Source organism: Tursiops truncatus, chromosome 21 (assembly GCF_011762595.2).
Source record: "Tursiops truncatus isolate mTurTru1 chromosome 21, mTurTru1.mat.Y, whole genome shotgun sequence".
NCBI classification, from domain to species: Eukaryota; Metazoa; Chordata; class Mammalia; order Artiodactyla; family Delphinidae; genus Tursiops; species Tursiops truncatus.
Window position 1 is genome coordinate 32637548 of NC_047054.1, and position 27773 is coordinate 32665320.

The following is a 27773-nucleotide window of genomic DNA, read 5'->3' on the forward strand; positions in this document are numbered from 1 at the left end:
TCCTCCCGGACCGGGGTACGAACCCATGTCCCCTGCATCGGCAGGCGGACTCTCAACCACTACGCCACCAAGGAAGCCTCTTTTTTTATTTTATAACAAAAAGTGAATCAGCTGTACATATACATATAATCTCCTCCCTCTTGCGTCTCAAGAATTCAAAGATTCTTGAGTCTTTCCTGCAGCTGAATTTCAGTAAAACTTTCTGTCTGCTATTTCGTGGTCCATCTCCATTCAGCCTTCTTATTTCCCTAAATCCCTATCTTCCTGTCAAACCAAGAGCTCCTTTCTTCCCCCTCTGTACCATTTACATCACCCGGCACAGGGCCTTGTATGCCGCAACTATTCTGAATGAATGAAAGGAAATATTTCCAGCGAGTCAAAGAACGTGGACACAAGTAACATGAATAAAAGCTGTCGGATACTGCATGTAACAGAACGATTCCACTCTGATTTGTAGAAAATATGTGAAAAATATATCAATTTATTATTCCAGTACAGTATCATACAGGTGTGCCAACAGTATAAACAAAAATGAACTGATATAAATATGCTAGAGCCTAGTTTATTAGTTATTAAAATGATACATGTCTCCTGTCCTATGATGAAATTTATAAAGAAAAAAGAAGTACACTCTACACAACAGGATTCCTTCCAAGAGGTATAGCCGGAGAAAGGGAAACCCTGACACTTGATTTGAAGGCTGGATTTGAGGCACGTAACCTGGCCAGCCAGCCCGTCCCTTATGAGGAGGCTCCTGCTGGCCTTCCCTGTGACTAGAAATAGACATTCTATTCCTAATAGAATATTTCTAACCCTTCTTTCCTGAAGGATCCAGTTATCTTTGCCTACTGAGACACGCTTTCACCTTTGTGGTCCCGTTTCTAAAGCTGCTCACGTGGACGGAGGAGGTGGGCTTCTGCCTCGGGGACTGGGATTCCAGGAGGGGCTGCCGTTTACCCCTCTTCCCATCTGACAGAGTATGTTTCAGACCTGAAGCCCCGAAAACTTCCAAAACGGAAAGTACCTATGGAAATCCATCCTCCCCGACTTGTGCTGCGTGAAGAAGCCCCCGCTGCAGTGCATCCTCGGAGGTGAAAGAAACAGGGTCTCCGTGATGCAGGGAACCGGTGCCCCTGGTCATGGTCGTGTGTTGTCCCGAACCCAGTCCAGGTAATTAGTAACCTTGGTGTACACGCCCGGAACGCCCTTCTGGCCACAGCCGAGGCCCCAGCTGATGATGCCGACCAGGATCATGTGGTCATCCTTCATACACACCAGGGGGCCGCCCGAGTCACCCTGCAGAAGGGAGAACAGGTCAGCTCTTTGCAAAAATGCAGACTCTTTGGGGGGAGGTTAGGGTGAATGCTTGTAGTGTTCCTATGTACTCTTTTTTTTTTAAAATAAATTTATTTATTTTACTTTTATTTATTTTGGCTGCGTTGGGTCTTTGTTGCTGCGCATGGGCTCTCTAGCTGCAGCAAGCGGGGGCTACTCTTCGTTGCGGGGCGCGGGCCTCTCACTGCAGTAGCTTCTCGTGTTGCGGAGCATGGGCTCTAGGCATGCAGGCTTCAATAGTTGTGGCACATGGGCTCAGTAGATGTGGCTCATGGGCTCTAGAGCACAGGTTCAGTAGTTGTGGCGCATGGGCTTAGTTGCTCTGCGGCATGTGGGATCATCCCGGACCAGGGCTTGAACCTGTGTCCCCTGCATTGGCAAGCGGATTCTTAACCACTGCGCCACCAGGGAAGCCCTTCCTATGTATTCTTCAAAGTGCTCAGTTCGGGGAGGGAAATTTTATCTCCGTGACCTTGGGCCTTTACAGAATCAGGTTGTAGCTACCTGGTAAAGCGGAATTGAGATCATTTCTTGTACATTTCAGGTCCCCACCAGGCTGTAACTCCACCACTTACTAGCTGTGCAGCCTCAGTCTAACTGGGCTTCAGTATTCTTACCTGAATGATACTGAATAATAATAATCTAAAATAGAAATCATACTGCCTCCCTTGTAAGGTTATGGGAATTAATTGAGAGAAAGTTTGAAAAGCTCTGAGAACAATGTGTGGCATTTAGTAAAACTCCTGGTAATTGTTAGCTGTTGTCATATTGAATCGAAATGATTTCTGGTTTCGCTTTTAACTTGCTGCTAGTGAGACAGGCTGGGACCTGGGACCCTTTGCTGCAATGCTTGCAGCTGGATACACCTCTGCTGGAGCAACAAAATACAAAGAAACTGTATGGGACTAAAAATAGCTGTGTGCATATTAGCTGGGGCAAATTATAGACAAAAGATACAAAAGACCAAAAAACTCAGTTGCCACTTATGAAGAGCCGGGAGCAAAAGCGGGGTACTACACATGCCCCCTGCACAAAACACCACCTAAGGGGTGGGCAGACCACCTAAGCACCCCCTCCTGCCCAACCCCTGGACCCGACCCTACCCTCTCCTCCTATAAGGGACCAGCTCTCCCCCCCTCAGTGAGCACGCAAGCAAGGGAACCTGTTGTTTGTTCTCGGTTCCCCCTGCAGCTGCAGGGTCCCCAGTAAAGCCTTGCCTGAATTTCTTGTCAGGCCTCTGATCAATTTCCATTGATTAAGGAGGCCACGCACCCTGTGGGTAACACTAGCTGATAGATCACGGTTTCCTCTTGCAGAGAACCTTTTGTGACTGTCGAGCTAGGTGGTGGAGGTGTCTGAAAAAACCTTTCAGAGAGGGACCAGAGGCTGTCAAGGAGCCAAGCAGGGGGGATGCTGGTGTGGTCTCCACATGAGAACTAAGCCTACAGTCCTCAGTGCAAGAGCCCGGCCCTGCTGTCTCTATCCCCTCCTCCCCAGCCTCAGTGGGGAGCCCGGCACACTGTGGGCACGAAAACAGCCCAGCATGGACGGCTCCTTGGCTCTATTTAGGTCCTAAGTACACAGGTTGGTCTGTGTCTTACACCCAGTTATCATGAAATACAAGTACATACTACCTCTGATAGGGATGCTAACACAGAGACCCCCAAAGAGTGTGCTTTCCCAGGGGAAAACCCTCATCTGAGGGCTGAACTTGAGTTCCTAAAACTTATCTCATAAATCATCTGTGTCCTACTTCCCGGGAAGGTGCCATTCCGACTTCCCCCTCTACACAATGGACTCCAGTTCCCCAGCACCCACAGAAGACAAAGATGTCTTAATTTGTGTTGCTTTATCCATCACTTTGATAGTATTTAATTGCCTGGGCTTAGAGGAAATCCTGTACCAGGTGGTGGTTCTGGTGCAGACACTGGGGAAATTTTCTGCAGCTTAGATTTCTTGAGTTTGGGTGACTTTTTTTTTTTTTTTTTGCGGTACGCGGGCCTCTCATTGTTGTGGCCCCTCCCGTTGCGGAGCACAGGCTCCAGACGCGCAGGCTCAGTGGCCGTGGCTCACGGGCCCAGCTGCTCCGCGGCATGTGGGATCTTCCCGGACCGGGGCACGAACCCGTGTCCCCTGCATCGGCAGGCGGACTCTCAACCACTGCGCCACCAGGGAAGCCCTGAGTTTGGGTGACTTTGATCTTGCTCCAGTTGCTTTATTCTCTGAGGTCCTCGTCTAGATCCCCAGCACCTCACTGAGATGAATCACTGCTTTCTGGCTATCACTTTTTTTCTTGGTTAAGAACCTGTCGGCCAAGGAGCATTTCTGCCCTTGGAGGGGGAGGCTCAGGGGAGGAGAGAGGCTCGTGTTTACCTGGCAGGCGTCATGCAGGTTTGCTTGGTCCCCACCGCTTCGTGTGTCTCCGGCACACAGCATGTTGTTGGTGACAGCCCTGTTAAACAAATACTGGGAAGTGCAGCGGCTGGATGGGTACAGCCTGACATGGGCCTCCTTCAGGCGCTCGGAATAGAATGGAGAAGCTGAAACAGAGGAGGAAGGCGTCTTGTGGTTTTAGGGAAAGTTATTTATAAACCTTTTGGAAAGAGAAAGCCGAACTTTCCAATAAGAGCTAACATTTATCAACCTTTTACACGTATTAAGTTGAATCCTATGAAATGGCCAATATTTTCTTCTTTTGACCTACAGAAACAGCAGTTTCATAGAGTTTCACCCAGGGTTTCTCGACAGCGGCACGAGGGACATTGGGGCCAGAGAATGTTTTTGCAGGGGGCTGTCCCGTGCATTGTAGATGGTCGGCAGTATCCTTGGCTTCTACTCACTAAAGGCTGGTATAAACCTCCATCCTGAGTTGTCACAATAACTGACATCGCCAAGTGTTTCCTGAGGGGCAAGATCACCCCAGTTGAGAACCACTGGCTTAACCTAATATCTCATTTAAACCCCATAATCTATCCTTTTCTTGCCACTGAGTAAACAGAGGCTTGGAGCATCATGAAATAAAAATCCATGTCTGGATCACACTGCTTGCAAGGTGCAGGGCAAGGATTTGAACTCAGGGCTACCCGACGGCAGAGTCCAGGCACCCCACCCTTAACTAAGCTCACTCCACTTCTTATCAGAACCTCCTTGAAATCTTAGGCTCTTAAAACCCTTGTGCTGCTCAGACCCCTCTTGACCTGCACGGCCACCCTGTGAGGCTGGGAGGGCAGACGCTGGGGCCTCGCTAGGCAGGAACTTGCCCTCACGGTCACAGTCACGGCGGCGGTGCCTGTCCCGAGGGTGGAAACTCATGGGGCTACTTTTTCCTCTCTCTGGTCAGCACATGTGCTCCGGTCCACCCCCAGATGGGCAGAATGGGGCCGAGATGTCCTCCCACTCACAGGCCTCGTGCTTCCCGTAGCCAGACAGCTCGCACTCTGTCCAGTCTGGCAGCTGCAGGCCGGCGTCTGGGAGGCAGACGGTGCGGACGGCGTTGCTCTCCAGGGCGCAGGTCAGTGAGTCCGATTTCAGCTGCAGCAGCGCTGGGAGGCGGGGCGAGGAAGAGAGCGAGGATTTCAGGGGAGAGGAGGGAGGGGGCGGGGGTCTGGGGGGAGGAGGTGGGATTGCATGCGTGTGGGTCTGGAGTTCCCGCGGCACCAGGGAGAGCCAGACATCTTACCTATGTCATTGTTGTAAGTGTCATCATCGAATTCCTTATGGACGATGTATTTTTCTACTTCAAACGTCTGCTCTTCCTTTCCAGGGACCAGCCGGTACGTCCTGCCCAGGACCACCTTGAGATGGTTGGGAGGATACCTGATGGAGAGACAGCTCGAGGATGCTCTTCTCTAATGGGCCTGGTCTAAGGCCTTAGAGAGGAGGCGGGGGCGCCGGGTTCTCATTCCTACCTCTCCTGGAAGCAGTGGGCGGCCGACAGCACCCAGCAGGAGCTGATCAGGACCCCCCCACACAGAAACCGCTCTCCTGGGGACCTCCTGTTCCTGACGAAGATGGCGGCCTGCCACGGGTGGGAGGTGATGTCCGCGAAGAGGCCTCCTTTGATGCGGAGCTGGGGCTGCTTGTACTGTCTCAGGCCACAGGTGACTGGGGAGGGAAGGGCAGAGCCGGGGTCAGACCTGTGGGCCTGGGCGAGGTCCCTGAGCCCCATCCTGGTGTCTTGACTGGGAACCCGGGTTTCTACCCCCGATGCACTTCTGCAGGCTGTACAGAGGGTTGGAGCCATCTCCACGGCAATCAATCCACAGCCTGCGTGTGCTGAGTATCCAGGACGAGCTAAGCACTGTACAGACACTATCCTTAACCCTCACAGCACCCAGCCTCAGAGAGGCTGGGACCTTTTCGCCGAGGTCACAACGGCACCTGGATTAGAACCCCGACCTGACTCCGTAGCCAGGGGTCTTTCTGCGATGCTTTGTTACCTCTACTTTTTTCCTGCAGCCACTTCCTGGCTTAAGAAATAATGAGGCATTGCAGCTTCTTCCTGGGGAATGTCTACCCCATTGCTCTCCCATCGACTCAGCCGTACCTATCCTTCCAGGCCCACGGGACAGCCTGCCCCCTCACGAAGTTTTCCTAATACTGCCAGCCCACTGGTACTGCCCGCTGAGGATGCGCCGTGCGTGACCTTGGTCGTGAGTTCGCTGGTAGTTTATGTCTTACCTGCCCAGTTAAACTCTATGTGCCCTGAGGAACAGTCTGGCTGATCTGCGTGTTCACAGGGACCGAGTAATAACAATCGGTTCTCAGATGATTTCTAAAGTTTCATTTTTTAGCAAAGCGTGCCAACTTGCATTTCTCTAGGTCTCCACCCACTCTGGGTAACCCCGTCCACCCTCTGTTAACTGGGCTCTGGGAGAAGGTGGGAGAGCAGCCTGGAAGACACGGGAAGCGGCAGAGGACACGGTCAGGAATGAGGCTGGGCACGGGGAGGTGGCCACAGCTGGCCTTACCACACTGGGGCACGTCGCAATACTCCCACGTCAGCTGGCCATCCTTCAGCACGTGGCACCAAGGCTGGGCGTCCCCATCTGGGTTCCTAGTCATAAGGAGGGAAGGTTTCCAATCACATCACAAGCCAGGGAAGAGGGGAAGGCTGCCCAGCTGGGAAGGAGGACCCTGAGCCCCGTGCTGGGCTCAGCCGCAGGCCCCACCAGAGGGAAATGACTGTAACTTTTTTCTTCTGTCATTAACATTACGTCTTCATCTCCCAGCTGTGCTAGAAGACTCTTAGGATGGAACAAAGGGGCCACGTGAGGACAGCACAGATGAGGACAGACCCTCTAACATGGGATTTGGGTCAAGAAACTGGAGGACGTTCCTTTTCACGACACGTGCAAATGAATAGGTTGGGCTGGGTCACATCCATGGTTCCCTCCCACCCGCTGGGTCTTTCATGTAACTTTCAGCATCAGACCCCTCCCATCCCGGTCCAACCCCGCCCTCTGCGCAGACGCCCCGGACCCTGAGCTGCGCACCGGCAGTGATTGTGCTTGCCCAGGCCCAGGGCCTGCGCGTTGCTCTTCCAGGCGGTGTTAATCTTGCCCATCAGGATCATGGAACTCCACGGGAGGCAGGAGGCCCCAGACGTGGTGAGGCTGCGGGTGCCGCGGTAAGCCAGCCCTTTCCCCTGGTAGCAGTCCCCATCTTTTTCTGGAACACAGGAAATCTCAAACTGAAACAAAGCCACTTAAATGCTAAAGCAGGCAAGTGGGGTTTGCAGCAGGGCCTAAAGCAGAGCTGCCGGCCTGGGACGCCCACGGCCGGCAGCCCACCACCCTTCTTCTGTCCTTCAAGCCCTTTCACACGGGTGGTAAGTGGCTTCCATCCGGTGCCAGCCTCCATCATGGGCTGTGGCTTCCTTGATGGCTGTGTTAAGAGAGACCCTGAGGGATATTCAGGTTCGGCAGGAAAGGGTGCTGAGTTCAGCTAGCGGGGATTATTCCTGGAGCTGCTTGGAAAGCAATTAGGGGCTTCCTTGTGTATACTTGACAGGCTGCTGGGAACCTGGGTGCTTCAATGGGGGGACACGTGGGCAGACCCAGTTTTCTCAGATATTGTCCGCTAGGGACCTGAAGGATTTGTTGGACTTGGGAAGGAAGGGAGAGTATGAACCTTCAAATGCTGCATATTTGTCCCATTTTACCCTCTTTTCTCCCCACATGAAACTGACAAAGTATACTACCAGGCACAGAGGGCACAGTGACAAGGGACCTTCAAGGTCATCGGGACCAGTGACTCCCAATTCATACCCGAGCTGGAGGGTGGGGAGGAGGCTTTAGAGTTACTCTAAAGAGTTCTTAAATTCGCAGGAACATCAGCGTCACCTGTAGCCTGAATGTACACAATTTTTGTAAATGTATATTTAGAACTTTAAAACACATTTTCTCTACTATTGTGATAAATAACATCATCATCTGTGAAAGCACCACTGAATTCACAGTACCTTTTTGTAACTGTTTTTTCAATCTGGGAAATTTTCTCACATTAAAAGTCTTTACAGAGACAGAGAGAAATCTTGAGAAACAGGTCCATTAATCAAAAAAGAGAGAACCTCCATGCCTTCTCAAAGGGACTGGAAATCACCGATACAGCCCCATCTTCTCTGTTGATGAGGAAACAGAGGGTCAGAGCTGTGCAGAGATCAGCTCAAGGTCAAACAGCTAGTTAGATGCCAAGCTTGGGCGAGGACCTAAGCCTCTTGACTTCCTTCCCTCTGACACCGAAATGATTAGCTACCAGCCCAGTCCTTTGTTTCCTCGTTCGCAGAAGGACCGTCAGCGCTGTCCCCAGACCCTTCCCGCACCCCGTGAGGCTACAGAGGCCATGGGGAAGCGGCACTTACCCTTGCCGCAGGCTGGCGTGCTGCAGAACTCGGAGACGTACTTCCCTGCCTTGAAGATGTAGCACCAGGGCTTTAAGTCTTGGTCTGGGTTTCTGAAAATCAGCCAGGAAGGCCAGGGGAGGTGAAGAGTGAGGCCCGCCTCTCGGGCCAAGGGCTCTGCACCTCCTCCGGGGATAGAGTTACACGTGTTTGTTGTACACAGGAGAGTCAGATCGTGTTGGGAGGAGGTATGACCTTGTAATCGTCTTTATTTGGAAATTAAGCGTGGTTTACAGAGGTGCACGTGGCTGCCACGCTGACAAGGGGGGCACCGTGATGGTGAGCTTTATGGGCTAACTTGGCTACTGCGCCCCGTTGTTTGATCAAACGCCAACCTAGGTGGTGCTGGGAAGGGCTGGGTCAATGTGGTTCACATCTGCAGTCAGCAGACTTTAAGTAAAGGAGATTCTCCTCCATAGTGTGGGTGGGCTGCATCTAAGCAGTTGAAGGCACTAAGAGCAAAAGCTGAGAAGAAGTTCTGTCTCAGGACTGCAGTATCGACTCGTGTCTGAGCTTCCAGCTTGGGGAGCCCGCCTACAGATTCCAGACCTACCAGCTCCCACAAACACGTGAGCCAACTCCTTAAAATAAATCTCTTTATGTATACACATCTCCTGTAACCTCTCTGGAAACCCTGACAGAGTTGACGCAGGTCTTTCCCCGACTGTGGCAGCTTCTCAGCAGAGAAGACCCTCCAGGGCGGGGAAGGCGGCCCTCTCACCTGCAGTAGTTGTGATTCCCGAGGCCCAGCCTGAGGGCATCAGGCCTGCGCCCACTGTAGGGCTTCATGGCCAGGCTGCTGCTGTTCCAGTTGACGCACTCGGCCCCGCTCTCCGCTGTGCTCCACGTGCCCCTGTAGGTGATGCCCTGGTCCTGGTAGCATGTGGCACTGGCATCTGAGGGGAAACAGGACACACAACACCTCCCATGTGAATCCTCCTTTCCTTTAGTTTCCAAAGGGGGTCTCACCTCAAACCACTGAGGCAGTAGCTGCTGAGCTGCTTGGGTGACTGGGTCACCCCGCTGACGGGGACCACGCCAGCCTCCAGATTTGTGCCCGAGGCCCTAACCACCCTCGGATGACCCATCCCATCCCACCCCGATCCTTCCCCCGTCACTGCACACTTGCTTTCCTTTCTGGGTAGGTTTGCAGGTGGGATTTCACCCTGGTGGGTCCCTGTCTCACAGCCACCCACCTATCACTCACCTATTTCGCAGCGTTTCCCAATGAACCCTTCAGGGCACTGGCAGACAAACTCTGAGGAATAGAGGGCCTGCCAACATGTCCCCCTGTTGAAGCACCGAGGTGTGCTGCAACCTGTCAAGTGGAAGCAAGGGAACCCCTAATTACTTTCCAAGCAGCCCAAGAAGATATGAGTCAAAGTTGAAGCGTGCTGTCTACATGCACACACGATTCTGAGCACTCCACAAAAACGAACTCGTTGACTCCTCACAGCCGACCACGAAGTCTGAACGACTGTTCTCCCATTTTGCAGATGAGCAAACTGAGGCTCACGGCCTCATGCTTTCAGCTCGGCACCTTCACCTTGGCCTAGGGCAGAGCGTGCCTGCAGCCCCATTTGAAGGGTAGACAGGCCCGGGACCGTGACGGACAGGGCTGGGGCCGTGAGACTGGACTCGAGGCTCACAGCCTGGCTTGGGTGGACACGTACTGTTGACGGGCACCGAGTGGCACTGGGCCCGGCCACCGTTGCACCAGCAGTGCTCCACCCTGTTGCCCCTGAGCAGGGGCCGCAGCCAGGACTCATGTTGCAGGTACGTCATCTGTGTTTTCTCGTCTCTGCAGGTCACTGTAACGACAGACAGGCCGGCCTCTTTAGGGCCCGACTCACCCCAAACTGACGCCACCCCCACCCCAACCCCCACCCCCGGCAATCCTGCTCACTTTTGGGACAATCTGCCCTTTATTCCTTCCTTGCTCTCAGCCAGAAGACAACAAATACCCGATATTTGGTCACCAAAGACCCCTTTCAGTTTTCAAAAACAATTTCAGATTCAGTTTATTAGGGGCAGTGCCAATATTACTTTCCATTCCATATGACTGTGTGATTTTTACATTCAATTTCCTATGAAAATCAGTTATTTTCTTGAAATATATAATAGAATATAATGGTGTATTTCTACTATTTCCTTATTTTAGTTTCAATGAAATATGAAATACACTTATGAAAAACAATAAAAAAGACCCCTTTTATTGTTTTTCCTCTGATGGGCCCTTGTTTTGAAAGAGTTTGTCTATCAAAACACATTTATTAGGTAATACTCTAATTTTTCATTTTAATTCATCAAAAATATGCACGTGTACGCAATTGCCTACCAGAATTTTTGATCCACATTAGCATTACCACACTGAGATGATGCATTTCTGGTCCCAAACAAAGAAAATTGACATTTTAGTCTGTGCAGAAAAGTTGCTACTTCCATTAGTACTTTGGTATAATGAAAATAGTTGAAGTACTCCCATTAATACACTTTCCCTTTTTCTCTCTCTCCGTTTGCAACCCAGAATGCAAACTTAAAACATCTTTAACTTTTAATGAATTGAAGCGGTGACACACGTTCACTGTCAACAATACTGCTGTTCCTTTAGAGGGCCGTTAAGGCCAGGGTACGTTTGCAGGAAGCACTGTGCTATCCGACCGCGGAAGCAGTGAGAGTTAAGCTGTGACTCACTCTGGGGAAACTTCCACCTTAAATGGGTGTTGCAGAGCCTTCCAGCCCCCAGAGAGGTAGGTCATGAGGGAGGAGGGACCATCTGGGACCTGCAGCGGGGCCTGCAGCTCTTTAGATCAGCGTCAAGACAATTGGGCTGTGAGCATGTTTAATTCTTGGGATCCTAGTGGGAACGTTCCTTGGGTTTCTAGTCTCAACTCTAGACACGGCCTCACAGAGATGGTCTTCCCACAACACTTCGTGAAGCAACCCAGGTTAGTCATCCCTGAGTTACCAACCGAAGAAACAGAGACACAGAGAAGCTAGTTAACAAAGATGCTGAATGGAGTGGGAGGCGGTGGGGATCACAGCCCAGGGAAAGGCCCTGGACAACCAGGACCGTGCGGCCCGGCGGCTGTGTGACCCTGGGCAAGTCATTCCATCTCTCTGGGCTCTGTTCTCATCTGTGTAATATTCTAATCCGTTTTCCTTTGTGCCACTGGGCTTGCAGGCTCCCAGCAGCGAGCGACTCCCAGGCATCCTGACCCCTTGAGGACCTGTTCCTGACCCCTTGAGCACCTGTTCCTGTCCCCTCAGAGCCTGTGTGAATGGCGAGACAGGACAAAAGCATCTTAGCAGAGTCTCACCTTCACGGATTTTGAGTAAGCAGGTCACGTGGAAAAAAATCCCCCCTGGAGCCTAAAGCACCCTGACCCTGACCCTGACCTTGAGCCTGACTTGCCTCCACCCCAGTGACATCTCACCTCCACCTCTGTGCGATCTGGCTCCTCTCCTGAGTCGCCTGTGGATTTCCTGCAAAGAAACCAGGGGCAGAGGACGAGTCAGCACATGCTGGGTGTCTTAGGAATAAGGGTGGTCAAACCAGAAGACCACCATCAACCCACCAATCAGAGGCCACCTGCCCAGAGTATCCCCCTCAGATAATGGGCCCAGGTGGAATGTCCATCACCTGCCTTCCTGTCTAATTCTTTCCCCCCTTCTAGACTAGTCCTGTGCAAAAGGACTTTCTGAATGATGGAAATGTTTAACATCCAGGCCGTGCGATGCAGTAGCCACTGGTCACATGTGACGACTGAGCACTTCAAATGTGGTGGTGTGACTGAAGTGAATTTTAAATTTTATTTAACTTTAATTAATTTTAAATTAAAATAGGCACATGTGGGTTAGTGGGGTTGCATGCACCACCCCGGCCCCTGCAATCCCATCTCCTCCAAATAGCTGCCCCAACTCTCCCTTCTCTAAAATCCTGCTGTGCGGGCATCGCTCACGTGGCCTGAATGATGCCCTGAGCTGCCAGGCATCTGCAGAGAGCACGTGTGTTGTGTAGTTTCCATCCCAAGTAGATAGTACACAGTGCACGGGCAGCTCGCCTGCTTCCACGGCTCACAGCGCCTGTACTGTCTTTTATAAATACTTTATGGATTCATTCAGACACATCCTTTAAAAACAGCCCCAAAGGGCTTCCCTGGTGGCGCAGTGGTTGAGAGTCTGCCTGCCGATGCAGGGAACACGGGTTCGTGCCCCGGTCCGGGAGGATCCCACATGCCGCGGAGCGGCTGGGCCCGTGAGCCATGGCCGCTGAGCCTGCGCGTCCGGAGCCTGTGCTCCGCCACGGGAGAGGCCACAACAGTGAGAGGCCCGCGTACTGCAAAAAAACAAACAAAAAAACAGCCCCAAAGAAGGCATCGAGAGGCAGTGTTTACTCAAGTCAGAACGAGTGCCTAGGGTTCCGCTGGAAGCCTGGATCCCGAGCACCGTCCACCAAGGGGAGTGTGTCCAGGTGTGTGTCCAGGTGTGTGTCCAGGTGTGTGCTGGCACAGACAGGAGGGCACACCCACCTGGCTGGGTGAACTGAAGACAGCTCCACAGAGCAGCAGCACACACAAGATCTCTCTCTTCACTGCGTTCATCGTTTCCTCAGTGTCCCTTAAATTCTGGAAGAAGAGGGGAAGAAACCTTAACCGTGTGATGTGACAGGACCAAGAGGAGAGCGAAGTGCAGGAGTCTGCCGGTCCCCCCCAGCGTCGGCGCCCACGGCAGGAGAGGCCACGGCAAGTGTCTGAAGGATGGTGTCTTCTTACCGTATACCTTTTTTATTGTGGTAAAATACACATAACAAAATTTACCATTTTAACCGTTTCTGAGTGTAAGTTCAGCGGCATTAAGTTCCTTCACATTGTTGTGCAGCCGTCACCACCGTCCACCTCCAAACTGTCATCTTCCCAAACTGAAGCTCTGTACCGGGGAAACCCGAATTCCCCGTTCCCCTGGCAACCACCATCCTACTCACTATGACCATTCCAGGTACCTCATATAAATGGGCTTATATAGTGTTTGTCCTTTTGGGTCTGACTTATTTCACTGGGCATAATGCTCTCAAGGGCCATCCGTATCGTAGCATGGGTCAGAATTTCCTTCCTTTTTAAGGCTGGATAATATGCCACCATCTGCATGGACCACATCTTGTTTATCCATCCATCTGATGATGGGCATGGCTTGCTGGAAGGTGATCTTGCCCAGACATTTCTGTGGGCTGAAGGCTGAGACCACCTCTGGCACTTCTTGGCAGCCTGGGGCCTCGGGGTGCTGGTCTGGTTTCCCTTGAAGTGAGCTGCTGCCCTGGGGTTGACTAGATGGGCCCAGCTGCTGCCCTGGGGTTGACTGATGTCTCAGCTCTGACATTTTTAGAGGAAACCGTAGGAATTGTGTGGCTGGCACAGCTCAGAGCCAGCCTGCCTCAGACGGCCTGAGCTCTTCCACTTAGAGCGTCCACGCCTCCTTGTCCAACAAAGGAAAGTCTCCCGCCCCCAACTGCCCCCCAGCCCCCCGGCTCCATCGGGAAACCAGCCTCTCTTTGATAGACGGGGCCCGTGAAGTGCAGATTTGCAGAAAGGAGGGGAGACATCTGGTTTGGTCATCAGACTCAGATCTTCCTGGACCCACATCCTTGGTTCCGTGTGCCTTGCCCCGGGGCCCTCACCCTCAGCAGCCCGAAGTGGGTTGGTCGCTTGGGGTGTTATTTTGTGGTCTGGCAGCTCCACTCACTCCCTCGTCCGCAAGAATTAAATCAGGGCTTTTCTTCCCTTGACTCACTTCCCCTCAGTCACAACAACTCTGGGTCCCATCCCTCCCCCTCATCCCAAGCATCTGAAGGGTCCCTCGGATTCAGAGACGTCCGGGACTTTGACCCTGGCGCTGGCTCGGGCTCCCTTCCTGTCGGAGGTGCTGTTCCCTCAACCACAAGCTCCCTTCAGAGCGAGGATGAAAACATAGAGGGAGATGGTGGGAGATGCTCTGTGCCCCAGTGACCTTCCAGGACGCTGGCGACAGGCAGAGGAGGGCACGGAGCTGTGGGGGGGCGGGGAGGGGGCCGGACAGTCTGGGCAGAGAGTTTCCTCAGGCTCAGAGGGCGTCCTGCCAGCCAGCACACCCCTCCCCTACTGCGAAGGAAACAGAAGGAAGCCAGGATCTGGGTCTTTGTTCCAATCCGGCTGCCCAGGGCCCCGTCCCGGGCAGGGCAGGGTGGTGTGCGCTTCTTGGGGGCCCATTTCTCCCTCATTGCAGGAAGCTTGCTGCGACACACTGGTTCCAGGCAGTTTCAGAAGGAAGAACTAGGGGGTCAAGGGCATCCGAACAGGAGCCCACGGGGGAGTCTTCTGATCACAGGCGATCATTCCAGAATTTCTTGCTCAGTGTTCCTCGAATTTCCCCTTTGTCAAAATTTCCCCAAATTCCTCTTCAATTTCCCTTCTTAATTTTAACCCAGTACTTACAACCTTTTAAAATAGGTCTTCTTAAACACATTCCCCCTCTCTCTTCCTGCCGTTAATCATTTTTCACGTTTATAGGTTGTCCCAGCTGCATTATCTCAGCCAAGCCTTGGCGATGGGAGAGCTCTGCCCTCTCAGGACTTGACGAGCAAATTCTGAATCAAACAATGAACGAGCCCGCGAACAGGGAACTTGATTCTTCATCTCGCCTGCCAACCAGCCAGGGCTTCCAGCAAGTTCATTCCCCTCATACGCGGTGGATGCCCGTCAAGTTACCATGTAATTTCAAGAACTCAAGGTCATCCTAAGTGGAGCACAAGCCTAGATGCTGGAAAATGGCAAAGTGCCAAGTGGAGCATTAAGACATTTGCATTCCCTGGACAAATGGGGGAAGGGGAGCCAGCTGGGGGGAGGGATGCACTGAGGGCTGAGTGTAAAGGCTCCAACAGCTGCATGGCCTCAGACCCCTTTGCAGCTAAAGAATCAGCAGAAGGAGTGTATTTTTTCTTCTGCTCTGGGACAGTTGGAGCCTGTCTCTCTTCTATCAGTCCTTATCAGTCCTCTGCTTCGTTTGGCCTTGCTGGGCCTGGAGCTGATCTAGTGCCTAAGAGCCTCACACAAATCACATGATGTCTCTATCCTCACTGCACAAAGGGGATGGAAGCAGCTGGACGGGCCAAGTGGGGTGAGAGGATGACAAAGAAATGAGTCATCCCGCCTGCAGACAAGCAGTGCCTTCCCAAGACAAGGGAGTGAGAGGGAAGGAGGAAAACTGTGTCCTGGTTTTGCCTTGTAGAGATGGCAGGGGGTGTGGAGGTCTGGGGGCAGTGCCTGGACAAAGAACAAGTGACCCCAGCAAAGCAGACCGGACCCAGGACCCTGGGGTCCATGCCAGGGCGGACCTCAGCCCTGGACCGCAAGCTCCCACCAAAGGGAGAGGCGTCGGTTGCCCATGTGAGGCCAGTAGGAGTGGGGGATTTGAGGAATAAGCATAAGAAGTCCTTTGGAGGTTCATTTTATAAATACAAGACTTGTAATTTTTTCTGTGCTCCTTTCCTTTTGCTGTATTTAATAGTTTCCCAGAATCAAAGAACTAAAAAAGTAAGGAAGTAAGAGGAGAAAGGAAGGAAAGAAGGAAGGAAGGAAGGAGGGAAGGAGGGAAGGAGGGAGGGAGGGAGGGAGGGAGGGAGGGAAGAATGGAGGAAAGACAAGTAAAAAGAAGACCATGAGAATGACAGACTTTTTTGGGACTAGAATCCCTGAGTCACTGGAAGCATCACTGTATGGCGGGGAGTATGGAATGATTCTAAGGCCCGTGGTCTCCACGCTCCCAAAGCCCCAGCCCTGGCAGCTCCCCCGGGCACATAAAGTCGAGTTTTGTAGATTTGCAAGAGGCACCCTCTCAGGGGATGGAGTTCAGTAGATGCAGAGCTTGGCAAGTTGACAAAGAATCTGTGCAAATTAGAAACATCAGGACACGTGGCAACTAAAGCGTGGCCTGGATTCGCGGGCTGAGCTGGCGGGCATCCTTGTGTGGGACCAGCCTGCAACCTCTGCCTCCAGGGCGACCCCCGACCTGCCTAGAAGCGGTGCTGGATCCTGCTTGGCTGCAGAGACAAAGTGACTCTGTTCTCTGACCTCTGAACAACTGTGAATGATGACTGCTCCAGGGAAGAACAATGGTGTGGTAACCAGGGAGGAGGGTTAGTCTCCAGGAGCTGAGGGTGCCACTGTGGCTGGGAAACTAATCACGCCAGCCAGGAGCACAGGGTTCCTTTCTGCAGTGGTGACACGGGGAATGCTGATTGATGGGCAGCAGTTTGTAACGGCTAGAGTCTGGGTGGGGCGAGGCCATGGGAATGGCAGCAGGACAGCCAGAGGAAGGGTCTGGGGAAATGCCGTGGAGGCTTGTCCTCAGGGTCTTTCACTGTCCTTTGCAATGACCCGTTCTGTCCACCTGCCCCTAGAAATTTCTGCTCTTAGGAAAAGAACAGATACGCTCATTCGCAAATGGTGTGACTGCATAAAAATTAATGTGCTGCCCTTCCAAAAAGCATCTATATTTTGAGACATCAAATCTGCTCCCAGGGATGCAAAACCAAGAGGGCTAGACTCTCAAGGCTTCCTCCAGGGCTGACATTCTGTGGTTTCTATTGTGAGAACAGACGCCGTGTGACCTGTGAAACATTTATACGTGCGGATAAGTACTTTCATGGAAACACTCAACCACGTCCCATAACGTGACCTGCAATAAAGGTCTGGACCAATGCAGTCAATCAATCGAGTTCTGTGATTCTAGGTACGAACAGTGCAATTGCCCGGAAGTTAAAGAACTTGAGGACTTGCAGTGTCTACTTTTGGCAGCAAGAAAAAGGCAGAAACGTGAGCAAGCTGGAGGCCCGTGGAAATTGCAAGGGAAAGATGAAGGTAAACTGAAACTGTTATCAAATTTTGCACCAGTGTGCAAGGTTTGCTACCTTAATCTTTGGTAAAGAGGATTCTTGGGATGTTATTGCTTTGCAAAGCTTCTCTCTGGAAATCTGAGTAAGAGAAAGTCAGTCTCCAAGGACACCAATACTCCAAAATGACTCAGGACCTTAAGACAAACAACAGCTTCCCCGCCCTGCCCTCCCCTCCTCCCGCCCCGGGCAACCAGCATGCCAGGAGGGATGCCAACAAATCAGAAAAGAAACGGTAGGTCAGAACGCCTTGGAACAGCAAAGGCATGTCGCTACGTCAGGGCAAGAGATGAAGTGAGATGGGAGGAAGAAGCCGGCTTTGGAAAGGGGGTTGAGCTCCCACAAAAGCACACCTGTGTCTGGACCAGCGTCAGAGCCCGGGGCCGGAGCCGTTAGCTTGGTAGCTCTGGTCCCACCTATACAGGTCTTGCTTTTTATAGAGCTCATGCTCTCAGAGTAAAAACCATTTCCCAAAACTGCCAGCACAGAAGCAACTCTTAGCTTTTCCCTAGAGGTGATCATACTGAGTGAAGTAAGTCAGACAGCGAAAGACAGATACCATATGGTATCACTTATATGTGGAATCTAATTTTAAATAATGAGATAAATGAACGTATTTACGAAACAGAAACATACTCACAGATTTTGAAAACAAATTTAAGGTTACCAAAGGGGAAACGTGGAGGGGGGAGGGAAAAATTAGGAGCTTGGGATCAGCATACACACACTACTATATATAAAATATCAATAGATAACTAATAAGGACCTACTGTATAGCACAGGGAACTCTATTCAATATTCTATAATAACCTATATGGGAAAAGAATCTGAAAAAGAATGTGTGTATATATATATATATATATATATATATATATAAACTGAATCACTGTGCTGGACACCCGAAACTAGCACAACACCGTAAATCAACTAGACTCCAATAAAATTTTTTTTAAAAAGTAATTTTTTTAAAAAAAGTAATCTCTTCCGGAACAGAACTCTTTATAGCTAAGGAAAAAGAGAGGAGTCTGTTTCTTATCTAATTGGATTGATTCCAGTGAGGTAAGTAGGATAAAAATCCTCTCCTGGCACCTCCCATCCACTCCCATCTCCACTGTTACTCAGGGCAGAATTCCCTGCAAAGCATCTTCAAAATATAGGCACATGACCTGTGTCCAAGTTTTATACGACATCAACATACTCAGAACAATCTGTCCTGAGCATTGCCACTGCCGCCCCTCTCCACCGTCTGCCGGGTAACCCTGCTTATCTGGAGGAACTCAGGGAGTGCAGCTGTGGGTCTAGGAAAATAGAAGTCCATCTTGCCTCCTGTACAGTAAAAACAAAAGAAATCCTTTCCTTATAAACTTAGACCCTTGCAAAGAAAACAGAAGGTTCAGCTGGCAAAGCTAACTTCGCGAGTCAGTGCAAGGACATGTCATCCCCAAGTCTGAATCTCAACAAACCTGCAATCGAACGATAATCTAAGGGAGAATCTTGTTCAGCAATGAGCTCGTTTTGCCTGTTCCTTCCTCTCCCTAAAGCAAGCATCACTACAAGGAATGAAATACGCAATCATTTGATACTCCTTCAGTCTCCTTCCAGATTTCAACACAGGTAAATCAGGAGAAAATTAGCAGGGGCTTTCCTTGTATTGCCACATGCGGAACTCCGTCCACATTTTATGAGGCTCACATGAAAGTGACTGTGATAGCACATTTTTGAGAAATGCGTGTGGATGAACGCCACTTACTCATCTGGTACGGGAGCTGTGACCCCCTGCCAGGCATCCATTGAATCATTTAAGTCAATATTGTTATCTCATGTTTGTGGATGAGAGAATTGAACTTCAAAAAAGTATAAGGAACTTGCTCTGACGTGACACGTCTTGTAAAGGGAGGAGTAGGGTCTCAAGACACCTGGTTCTACCGAAAACCCAACAGTCGCTCTTTCCACGACTCTTACTGGGTCCTGATGCTGGACTGTCGTGTTGTTAATGTGCTCAGAGTTGCTGTGGAGAGGAGCCGCTGGCTGGAATGCTGGGAGCATAGCCTCTGGGGCCTTAGTTCAAACTCTAACCACCGCTTACAGGCTGTATGTGGTTCCTGGTTTTCTAATGGGCTAGTCCTTTCCACCCTGCCCCACTGTGATGACAATTAGCGAAGAAGCAGGTAAAGCCCCCAGTTGCTGGCCTGCGCACAGCAATTAACTGTACAATACTTACTGCCAGGAGCGCCCTTTGGACGGGGGAGCGCCAAAGTTCACAGCTTCTGCTTGGAACGTTGACTAGAAGGGAAGCCAAGTTCTATGGGGTCATCATCAAGTTCAAGTGTTAATACCGAGTCCTGTCTCCTACATTATCTGGAGATCTTGCGATAACCTGTAACTGGATTCTTTACGACTGAAGTCAAGTTTCATGCCCTTCAGCTATGTGCACAGATCAGTATTAACTGGAGCCCTTATTTCCTGGATCATGGGGTGATGTCTTTTATCCGATTTTCAATCTGTTTTTTTGTTCACCTTTCCCAGGCCTACTTACACCACACACGCCAGGGCCACTCTGGCCTCTGAGAGGAAGGTGGAGTTCGCGGTGAGGCAGCTGGAAGGTCAGGCCCTCAGTACTGATAAGGGCTGTCTGATGCAGACCATGCAAATGTTTGAAAACCAGAGACACTAGGCAAGAAAAATAAGGAAACTGGAGCTTCTCAGAAAACAAAACAAAACAAAACCAGATCTCCCCTTTCCCTCTGCAGCCCAGGTGGCAGACACTGGCTCTTGCTGCAAAATAAAACAAATTCCTCTTTTGTGACCACATGTGAATAACCAGCAGAGACCAGTCATTGGTGGGCTTTCTGTTCTACATTATTCATAGTAGGATACCGGGTTTAGCGTCCTGCCGAGCCCCTCCCCGCCTCCCCCCGTTAGAGGCCTCTAACCAAGGGGCCTGGGAGCCTCCTGGGTGCCATCCGATCCCCCATCCCATCCACCTTGACCCGAGCCCTGGCTCATTCTGGTTTCCTCTCTTCCTGAATTCACAGGTGATTTACTCTGTGTAACCTGAGCACCAACCATGCACCAGGCACGGGCTCTGCGGTATAAAGACACACGCGCTCCATCCACAAAACCTCATAGTCTAGGAAGGGGACAGACGAGTAACTAGACAGGCACACCCCACAGATCGGCGCTGTGACATGCAGGGGTCGGGTGGGTGGAAGGTGGGCACACAGAGGAAGAAGGGGTCCTGCTGGGATGTGAAGGAGGGGATGCAGGTCACCCTTGTTGAGGTGGGCGCTGGTCGAAGTGGGCTTTCTGGAATGGACACTACATAAGCTGTTTGTCGAACAAAGGCAGGAGTGAGCCAGGCACTGGAGAGGTGTCGCTGGCCCAAGACGGGCCCAATGTTTGGGGCCCCGGGTAGTGGCAGCAGGCAGCCAGAGCCTCTTAATCTCCAGCACGGACACCTTTCTTTGGGCAAAGGAGTCTGAGTCACACACCCCAGGCTCTCCCTTGGAGGGTGTCCCTAGGAGGAAGTGTGGTTTGGAAAGCCCGAGAGTCCTAGGGATGTAGGGGCCTTGGGGGAGGAGTTCAACTTGGATTCCCTAATGTCTAATTGTAAGTTAAAGGAATCCTTGTGACTCTATAAGAAACAAAAAAGGCTCTTAATACAAAGATCTCCTAGTATCTGGGTTCAGCCTGACCTTGAAGTGGTCTGTCAGAGGCTCCAGGTGGAATCAGGCCAAACCTCTCCAAGCCACTGTGCATGTATCAGGAGCGTCACGTAGCCCTCCTGTGCAACTCAGCTGAGCCCACGGCCAAGACTCACCTTCCAGATCATGGCCATTGGTGTGGACGGTGTGGGCAGCTGCTAAGGACCCTTGACTGTATCAGTTCCACAGGAAGAACAGCCGCTAGCACTTCCTGGGGAATCACGATCAGAACCAGAGCTTGCCTGAGTCGTGCCTTCAAAAACTGTTTATGAAATGCCTGCTATGGACTCGGCACCTGGTTCCTTTTCCCTTCCTCAGAGGTCTTAACTTTCAGGCGATCAAAAGGCTTATCTTTCCCTCTACACCCTTCTACAGAAGTCTTTTTCCCAGGAAGGAAAGTGGAATGTAAAATGCACAAAATCTCACTAAGAGAATGTGCTGTCCTTATATGTAAGTAGACACCTAAGCCAATAGCAGGAGACCACGCAGCTGGACTTGGGGTTGCGCCAGGGCAGACGGTCTGGAGGATTCTTTCTAGCTGGAACTTTCCGTGAGTCTAAAGCATCCTCGCTTTTTATCTGGCTTCACTGGAGACTCACCACTTGGTTTTGTGAGCTGGTTGACTGGGGTGAGGTTTACCACCTGAAACTAGCGACAGAATTTTTCTCTGTGCAAAGCAAATGGCCCAGAGAAGGAATGGACAGAATATTCTGGTCACTCATTGATGGCCATCTTATCAGAACAGAGCGGAAAATCACTCATAGAAAATAGGAATTTTACTCTGAGACTGCAGATGCCAAAGAGTCATCAAAACTGAACACTTTAGCTCAAAACCCAAATGTTCCCTCCCCGCCAGATACTCGGTATTCAGAGAAGCACGTGGATTTTGAATTTTGACCAGAACTAAGCCCACTATTAATGCCATGAATCATGCTGCCACCTCAACCTCTGATCCAAATAACCTGCCCAAGCTCTGGAAGCTTCGGAAGATCTAAAGCCAGCGCTGCTCCTCCCAAATGATCATCTAGCCAAAGGGCCCCTTACACTGCTGTAAAACTCCAGGACCAGAGGAACTCCTGTGGGTGGATTAGTGACAGACCCCACCTGGGCTGTACCTTCCCCAGATGCTCTGTGGTGCTGGCTACCCATTTACAAAAGCCTTACATGGTGATGGTGGCTTCAAGTCACACCACCAGGGGTGTGGCTGGGTTGCTTGTTACAATCATTTGAAATATACTGATCACCAGCTCTGCTCACCAACATGCTAGGTCCCCAGGTGCAAGAGTTCCGCCTCCGTGAGCAAAAACTAGTAACGGGATCATTTATCTTCCCCTCGAAGCAGGAACTTTTCCAGGCTGGTGCAGAAGCACCTGAGAGCAGCAGCATCACTGGGAGACTCTCATATGGGGATCCACAAAATAAACTGAGACGGTCCTGGAGAGTCTGCACAGAGACTGCGCCATTCAGGCAGAGAGCAGCCTGTCACCTGCTCGTGACAAGAGCGATTCAAGGCTGGTGTCTCTGAGAATGTTTTAGGTGGAATCAGTTGATGGGTAGGATGGAGCTATTTCTATTTCAATATTCACGGCGTCTCTCCTGTGTGCCCCATCTGGCTTTGCTCTCACAGGAAGCACTTACCCGGCAGCGCAGTCTGACCGTCATCTATTGATTCTGGACCAGTCAGTGTCTAGATCCCAGGATGAGTCTCCTGTCCACTGGCAAGAATTGCTAGGAAGTCCTTTTGAGGGAATTCCACTTAACGGTTGTGTTTCAGAATTTCTTCATGGGATTGCACACATATACACACACACACACACACACACACGTAATTTTTTTCTGTCATCCACCAGCTGCTGCAGGAGACCACCATTGCTATCCACATCAGTCATCACTACCACACGGCTTTGGGCTTGAGTTTGTCCTCAGTTACCTGAGAGTTCCTTCCTTTCCCTTTGCCCTCCTACCCTCCCTCCTTGGGAGGTTAAGAAAATAAAGATAATAGCACTGAAAGCCTAGAGAGCCTCCTACGGTCCCTGCAGAGTGCTCTGGGAATAGAAGACACTGCTGTTATTTTCCCCTGTAATCGAAAAGTCCTCCAACAGCCCCACCCCTTGCACTCCAGGCAAAAAACCTGCCTTGGAGGTGGGGGACGAGGGGGGAGATCAGAGGCCTCCCTGGGACTGTCATCCACTTCTCCCGCCCAGCACTTCCCTCCCACCCAGCACTTCCCTCCCGGTGAATCCTCTGTGGGCAACTCACTCACTGCCCAGCCCAGCCTCAGTTTCCCCATGGGCTCAGACCCCGTCCCCCAGGGACCCTCCCAGCTCTGACCCCATCAGCCCATGTCACATTTCTTGCCCGTGAGTCATAAGGTGTGCCCATTGACTATTCAGAGCATTTCTGTATCATTCTTTTCTCTTTCCCCTTTGCAAGCAGAGATTTCCTCTCCAGGAAACACAACCGTTCTATCCTCTCTCTTCCCCTGACGACCTGGCCCCTGCAAACACTTCAGCCCATCCCAACGAGATGCACATTCAAAAAGAAATCTGCCCCTGGACGAGGATTCTAGCTAATCCCCTTTTGGCCTGAATTACAAAGTCAGCCCTTCGGTGTAGACATTCCTTCATCGGCTCAGAAAGACTTTTAAGAGAGAGAACAGAAGTTGGGGTACAGAGAAGCACAGAATCCAACCTACCACCGCCGCGAGCCTTCTCCCCTCCTCCGAGAGCGTCCTCTTCAGCCCCAGGCTCTGCAGGACCTCGGCTCTGCTGCCCCTGCACAGCTCCCGCCTCCTTTAAATTTCAAGGCAGGGGGTGGGGTCAGTGGCTCCGGGTGGGCGGGCTTCTCTGTGGCGGGAGGATGCCTAGCGGACAACGCCACAGGAGCCAAACCGGGGCGGGCCTGTTTATATAAAGAGGGGGAGGAAGTTCCATGAAAGCAGCACTGCCCATCCTGGCTTGAGGCCAGGCTGATTATTCACGGTTCTGATCTTTGAATCATAGCAATTTGGGAGTTGGACGGGACCTGAAGAATCCGAGTCTCGAACTCCTAAAGGGACCCTGAGGATCTGCTAGCTCTAAGACCCCCACTGGGAAAACAGGCGTTTACAATTCTAAACAAACACACGCGGAGGGGACAGGGTTCTTCTGGAATCTCCAGCAGTAACTCTGCCGCTCCGGACACAAGAGGTCGGAACGGCTAGACTGGTGGACCGGCCGCCCTCCGGGCAGAGGAAATGCCAGAGCTGGAGCACCTGGCGGGTGGGGACACAGGAGGGGACACAGGTAACAGGTGGGTGGGTTACACCTCCTCACCTGCAGTGGAAAGTGCCGCAGCCTGGAATCAGCCACTCCCCAGGTCTGTCATCTTGGGGGAAATCATTCTGTAAAGTGAATCCGTGGTCGCTGAGGTCTTTTCGGCTCCCGAGCTCTCCAGCTGGGCTGTGGATACAGGTTGGGGCGCTGAGCCGACGCTCTGCCTAAACGTGGCTGCGCACGCCGGAAATTCCACCCCTCCCCCCCCCACCCCCGACAGCGGGGAAGCTTTTCAGTGTTCTGGAGTTTGTTCTTAAATGTAAATGCCCCCGTTGGGCTCGGTAACCCCTTGCAGAGGACTCATAAATAAGAGGGCACCGTGTAGGGGAAAGTGCGATGCTTGAATCAGCTCTATCAGGAATGAGAGATGTGACCTCAGTCAAGTTTTTCAATTACGCTGAACTTTCGCATCTGAGGTCATATATGGATTAGAGAGAGACACTGCACACGAGATCCCTGGCACATCCCAGGGTGCAGTCGGTGGCATGTGTCATGTCGATGTCTAGCCAGCACCAGGCACCATTATGGTGAGAGAGAAGTAAGAGAAAGGATGCCAGAGAGGGCGCAGGAGGCTGGATGAGGAAAGCGTGGGGTGACTGGCCGGCTGTCCTGTATTCCGGTCCTAACTATGCTCATATTCGTCAAGTGATGAAAGCCGCTTGAACGGTGGGACAATAAGTCAGTCGTGGACAATGTTGAACTGTTTTTCCGTACTTTTATCCGCCAATGGCTGATAAAAGTACGGAATAGGTCCGTATAAAAGTACGGAATAGGTCCGCCAATGGCTGTTACAGGAAAGGGGAGATGGGGGACCGAGTCAGGTACACTGGCTGCGCATAAGCATTATCTGCAGACAAGCATCGGATAAGCTGCAGCGGTGGGAAGGGGCTGTGCCTCGAGACGGTCTACTTTCCTGTTACATGCTTTGCCATGATGATGCCTGGAGGGTTTTTTTTTTTTTTTTTTTCCATTTCTATTCAGCAGGGTGGAAGGGAGGTGGTAATAGGACTTTAATTTGGGCTCCTGTAGAGGATGAATGATTCCATTTAAATGCTTAGATCACATAGAGACAGCAGTCTGGGTAAGGGCTCAGAAAGCCAGGGCAGAGACCCTACTGGGGAGGGGATGAGGGGCAGGATGTGATTAAAGAGGGGGTAGGGAGAGTCCTCCCCCCCATTCTGCCCCCACCCCTGCCAGGGTGCCTGCAATTTCACCTTTAGTAACATGATCCCTTAGTACATATATACAATGGAATAGTACGTATGGGGTCTTGAGGTGGACCAAGAGCTGTGGATTGAAAGGAGAGAGTTTTCTGGTCACTAGCAGGTGCCCCCCGGAGCTTTTTTGAAACACAACCAAATGACTCAGACCAGTTAATATCCTGGTCCTAGGAACGGGCCTTTGTGTTTCTATTAGCATGAGAGTGTTTTTCTCTTTCCTGGATTCTGGGGAAAGTGGGAGTAGGGAGGCTGCTATGATGACAATGGGAGCATTGATTTTAGTCACAAGATTCCTGTGGAAAAAAAAATGAAGAAATGAAAATAAATTTTGGTGAAATCACATCCTGAGAAAATTGTATCAAAGGCCTTTGCTTTCAAGGAAGAGAGATGAAGCCCAGGCCCAGATAACACGGAGACCAACTGGGCACAGGGAAACTGGAAGGAAGTATTCCTACAGAATTCCTCCAGGGCTTTCCCAGCAGATGCTGTTTCTGCTGTGGCCCCCTCCTCTGCAGCATCATGAGACACCAGCCCCCAACCCCTTACCACCCAAGTGGATCCAGGGATGGGCACAAAAACAAGGACCTCACTGAGACCCCAATCAGCTGAGTAAGAAATGATGTGATGTCTGGAAACTCAAAGAAAAGAGAGACAGACAAGAGGCTTATGACAAGGTGGTCTGGCACCAGAAGACAGAGATGTTGTGTACAATCTAAGAAGTTTTTTTTTTTAATACAGCAGGTTCTTATTAATCTATTTTATACATATTAGTGTATACATGTCAGTCCCAATCTCCCAATTCATACCACCACCACCACCACCCCACTTCCCCCATGGTGTCCATACATTTGTTCTCTCCATCTGTGTCTCTATTTCTGCCTTGCAAACTGGTTCATCTGTACCATTTTTTCTAGATTCCACATATATGCGTTAATATATGATATTTGTTTTTCTCTTTCTGACTTACTTCACTCTGTATGACAGTCTCTAGGTCCATCCGCGTCACTACAAATGACCCAGTTTTGTTCCTTTTTATGGCTGAGTAATATTCCATTATATATATGTACCACTTCTTCTTTATCCCTTCGTCTGTCAATAGGCATTTAGGTTGCTTCCATGACCTGGGTATTGTAAATAGTGCTGCAATGGACATTGGGGTGCAAGTGTCTTTTTGAATTATGGTTTTCTCTGGGTATATCCCCAGTAGCGGGATTGCTGGGTCATATGGTAATTCTATTTTTAGTTTTTTGAGGAAACTCCATACTGTTCTCCATAGTGACACTAACAATTTACATTGCCACCAACAGTGCAAGAGGGTTCCCTTTCCTCACACCCTCTCCAGCATTTGTTGTTTGTAGATTTTCTGATGATGCCATTCTAACCGGTGTGAGGTGATACCTCATTGTAGTTTTGATTTGCATTTCTCTAATAATTAGTGATGTTGAGCAGCTTATCATGTGCCTCTTGGCCATCTGTATGTCTTCTTTGGAGAAATGTCTATTTAGGTCTTCTACCTGTTTTTTGATTGGGTTGTTTGTTCTTTTAATATTGAGCTGCATGAGCTGTTTATATATTTTGGAGATTAAGGCTTTGTCCGTTGATTCGCTTGTAAATATTTTCTCCCATTCTGAGAGTTGTCCTTTCCTCTTGTTTATAGTTTCCTTTGCTGTATAAAGCTTTTAAGTTTCATTAGGTTCCATTTGTTTATTTTTCTTTTTATTTACATTACTCTAGGAGATGGGTCAAAAAAGATCTTGCTGTGATTTATGTCAAAGAGTGTTCTTCCTATGTTTTCCACTAAGATTTTTATAGTGTCCGGTATTAAATTTAGGTCTTTAATCCATTTTGAGTTTATTTTTGTGTATGGTGTTAGGAAGTGTTCTAATTTCATTCTTTTACACGTAGCTGTCCAGTTTTCCCAGCACCACTTATTAAAGAGACTGTCTTTTGTCTACTGTATATTCTTGCCTCTTTTGTCATAGATTAGTTGACCATGGGTGCGTGGGTTTACCTCTGGGCTTTCTATCCTGTTCCATTGATCTATATTTCTGTCTTTGTGCCAGTACCATATTGTCTTGATTACTGTAGCTTTGTGGTATAGTCTGAAGTTAAGGAGTCTGATTCCTCCAGCTCCATTTTTTTCCCTCAAGATTGCTTTGGCTATTCGGGGTCTTTTGTGTCTCCATACAAATTTGAAGATTTTTTGTTCTGTTTCTGTAAAAAATGCCATTGGTCATTTGATAGGGATTGCAGTGAATCTGTAGATTGCTTTGGGTAGTATAGTCATTTTCACAATGTTGATTCATCCAGTCCAAGAACATGGTATATCTCTCCATCTGTTTGTGTCATCTTTCATTTCTTTTATCAGTGTCTTAT

The 27773-nt window shown here is 50.5% G+C and overlaps 1 protein-coding gene across 4 annotated transcripts; it reads right to left on the reverse strand.

The window, feature by feature from the left end:
* Nucleotides 1-450: 450 nt before the first annotated feature.
* On the reverse strand, nucleotides 451-24334 carry PLAT (plasminogen activator, tissue type). 4 transcript variants are annotated; one of them, XM_033848795.2, is made up of 16 exons: nucleotides 24178-24334; nucleotides 23559-23655; nucleotides 12769-12864; nucleotides 11674-11722; nucleotides 10575-10622; nucleotides 9910-10047; nucleotides 9444-9554; nucleotides 8958-9132; nucleotides 8198-8289; nucleotides 6831-7005; nucleotides 6306-6391; nucleotides 5244-5439; nucleotides 5015-5151; nucleotides 4737-4877; nucleotides 3709-3875; nucleotides 451-1296 (listed from the first exon to the last, which is right to left on the reverse strand). In XM_033848795.2, exons 3-16 carry the CDS (start codon nucleotides 12838-12840, stop codon nucleotides 1138-1140), a joined length of 1746 nt encoding a protein of 581 aa, XP_033704686.1. In that variant the 5' UTR covers nucleotides 12841-12864; nucleotides 23559-23655; nucleotides 24178-24334; the 3' UTR covers nucleotides 451-1137. The 4 variants fall into 4 exon arrangements, with proteins under 4 accessions (XP_033704686.1, XP_033704685.1, XP_033704687.1 ...); XM_033848794.2 differs by having other exon boundaries at nucleotides 23559-23764; XM_033848796.2 differs by lacking the exon at nucleotides 10575-10622 and having other exon boundaries at nucleotides 23559-23764; nucleotides 24178-24333.
* Between the last annotated feature and the right edge of the window lie 3439 nt (nucleotides 24335-27773).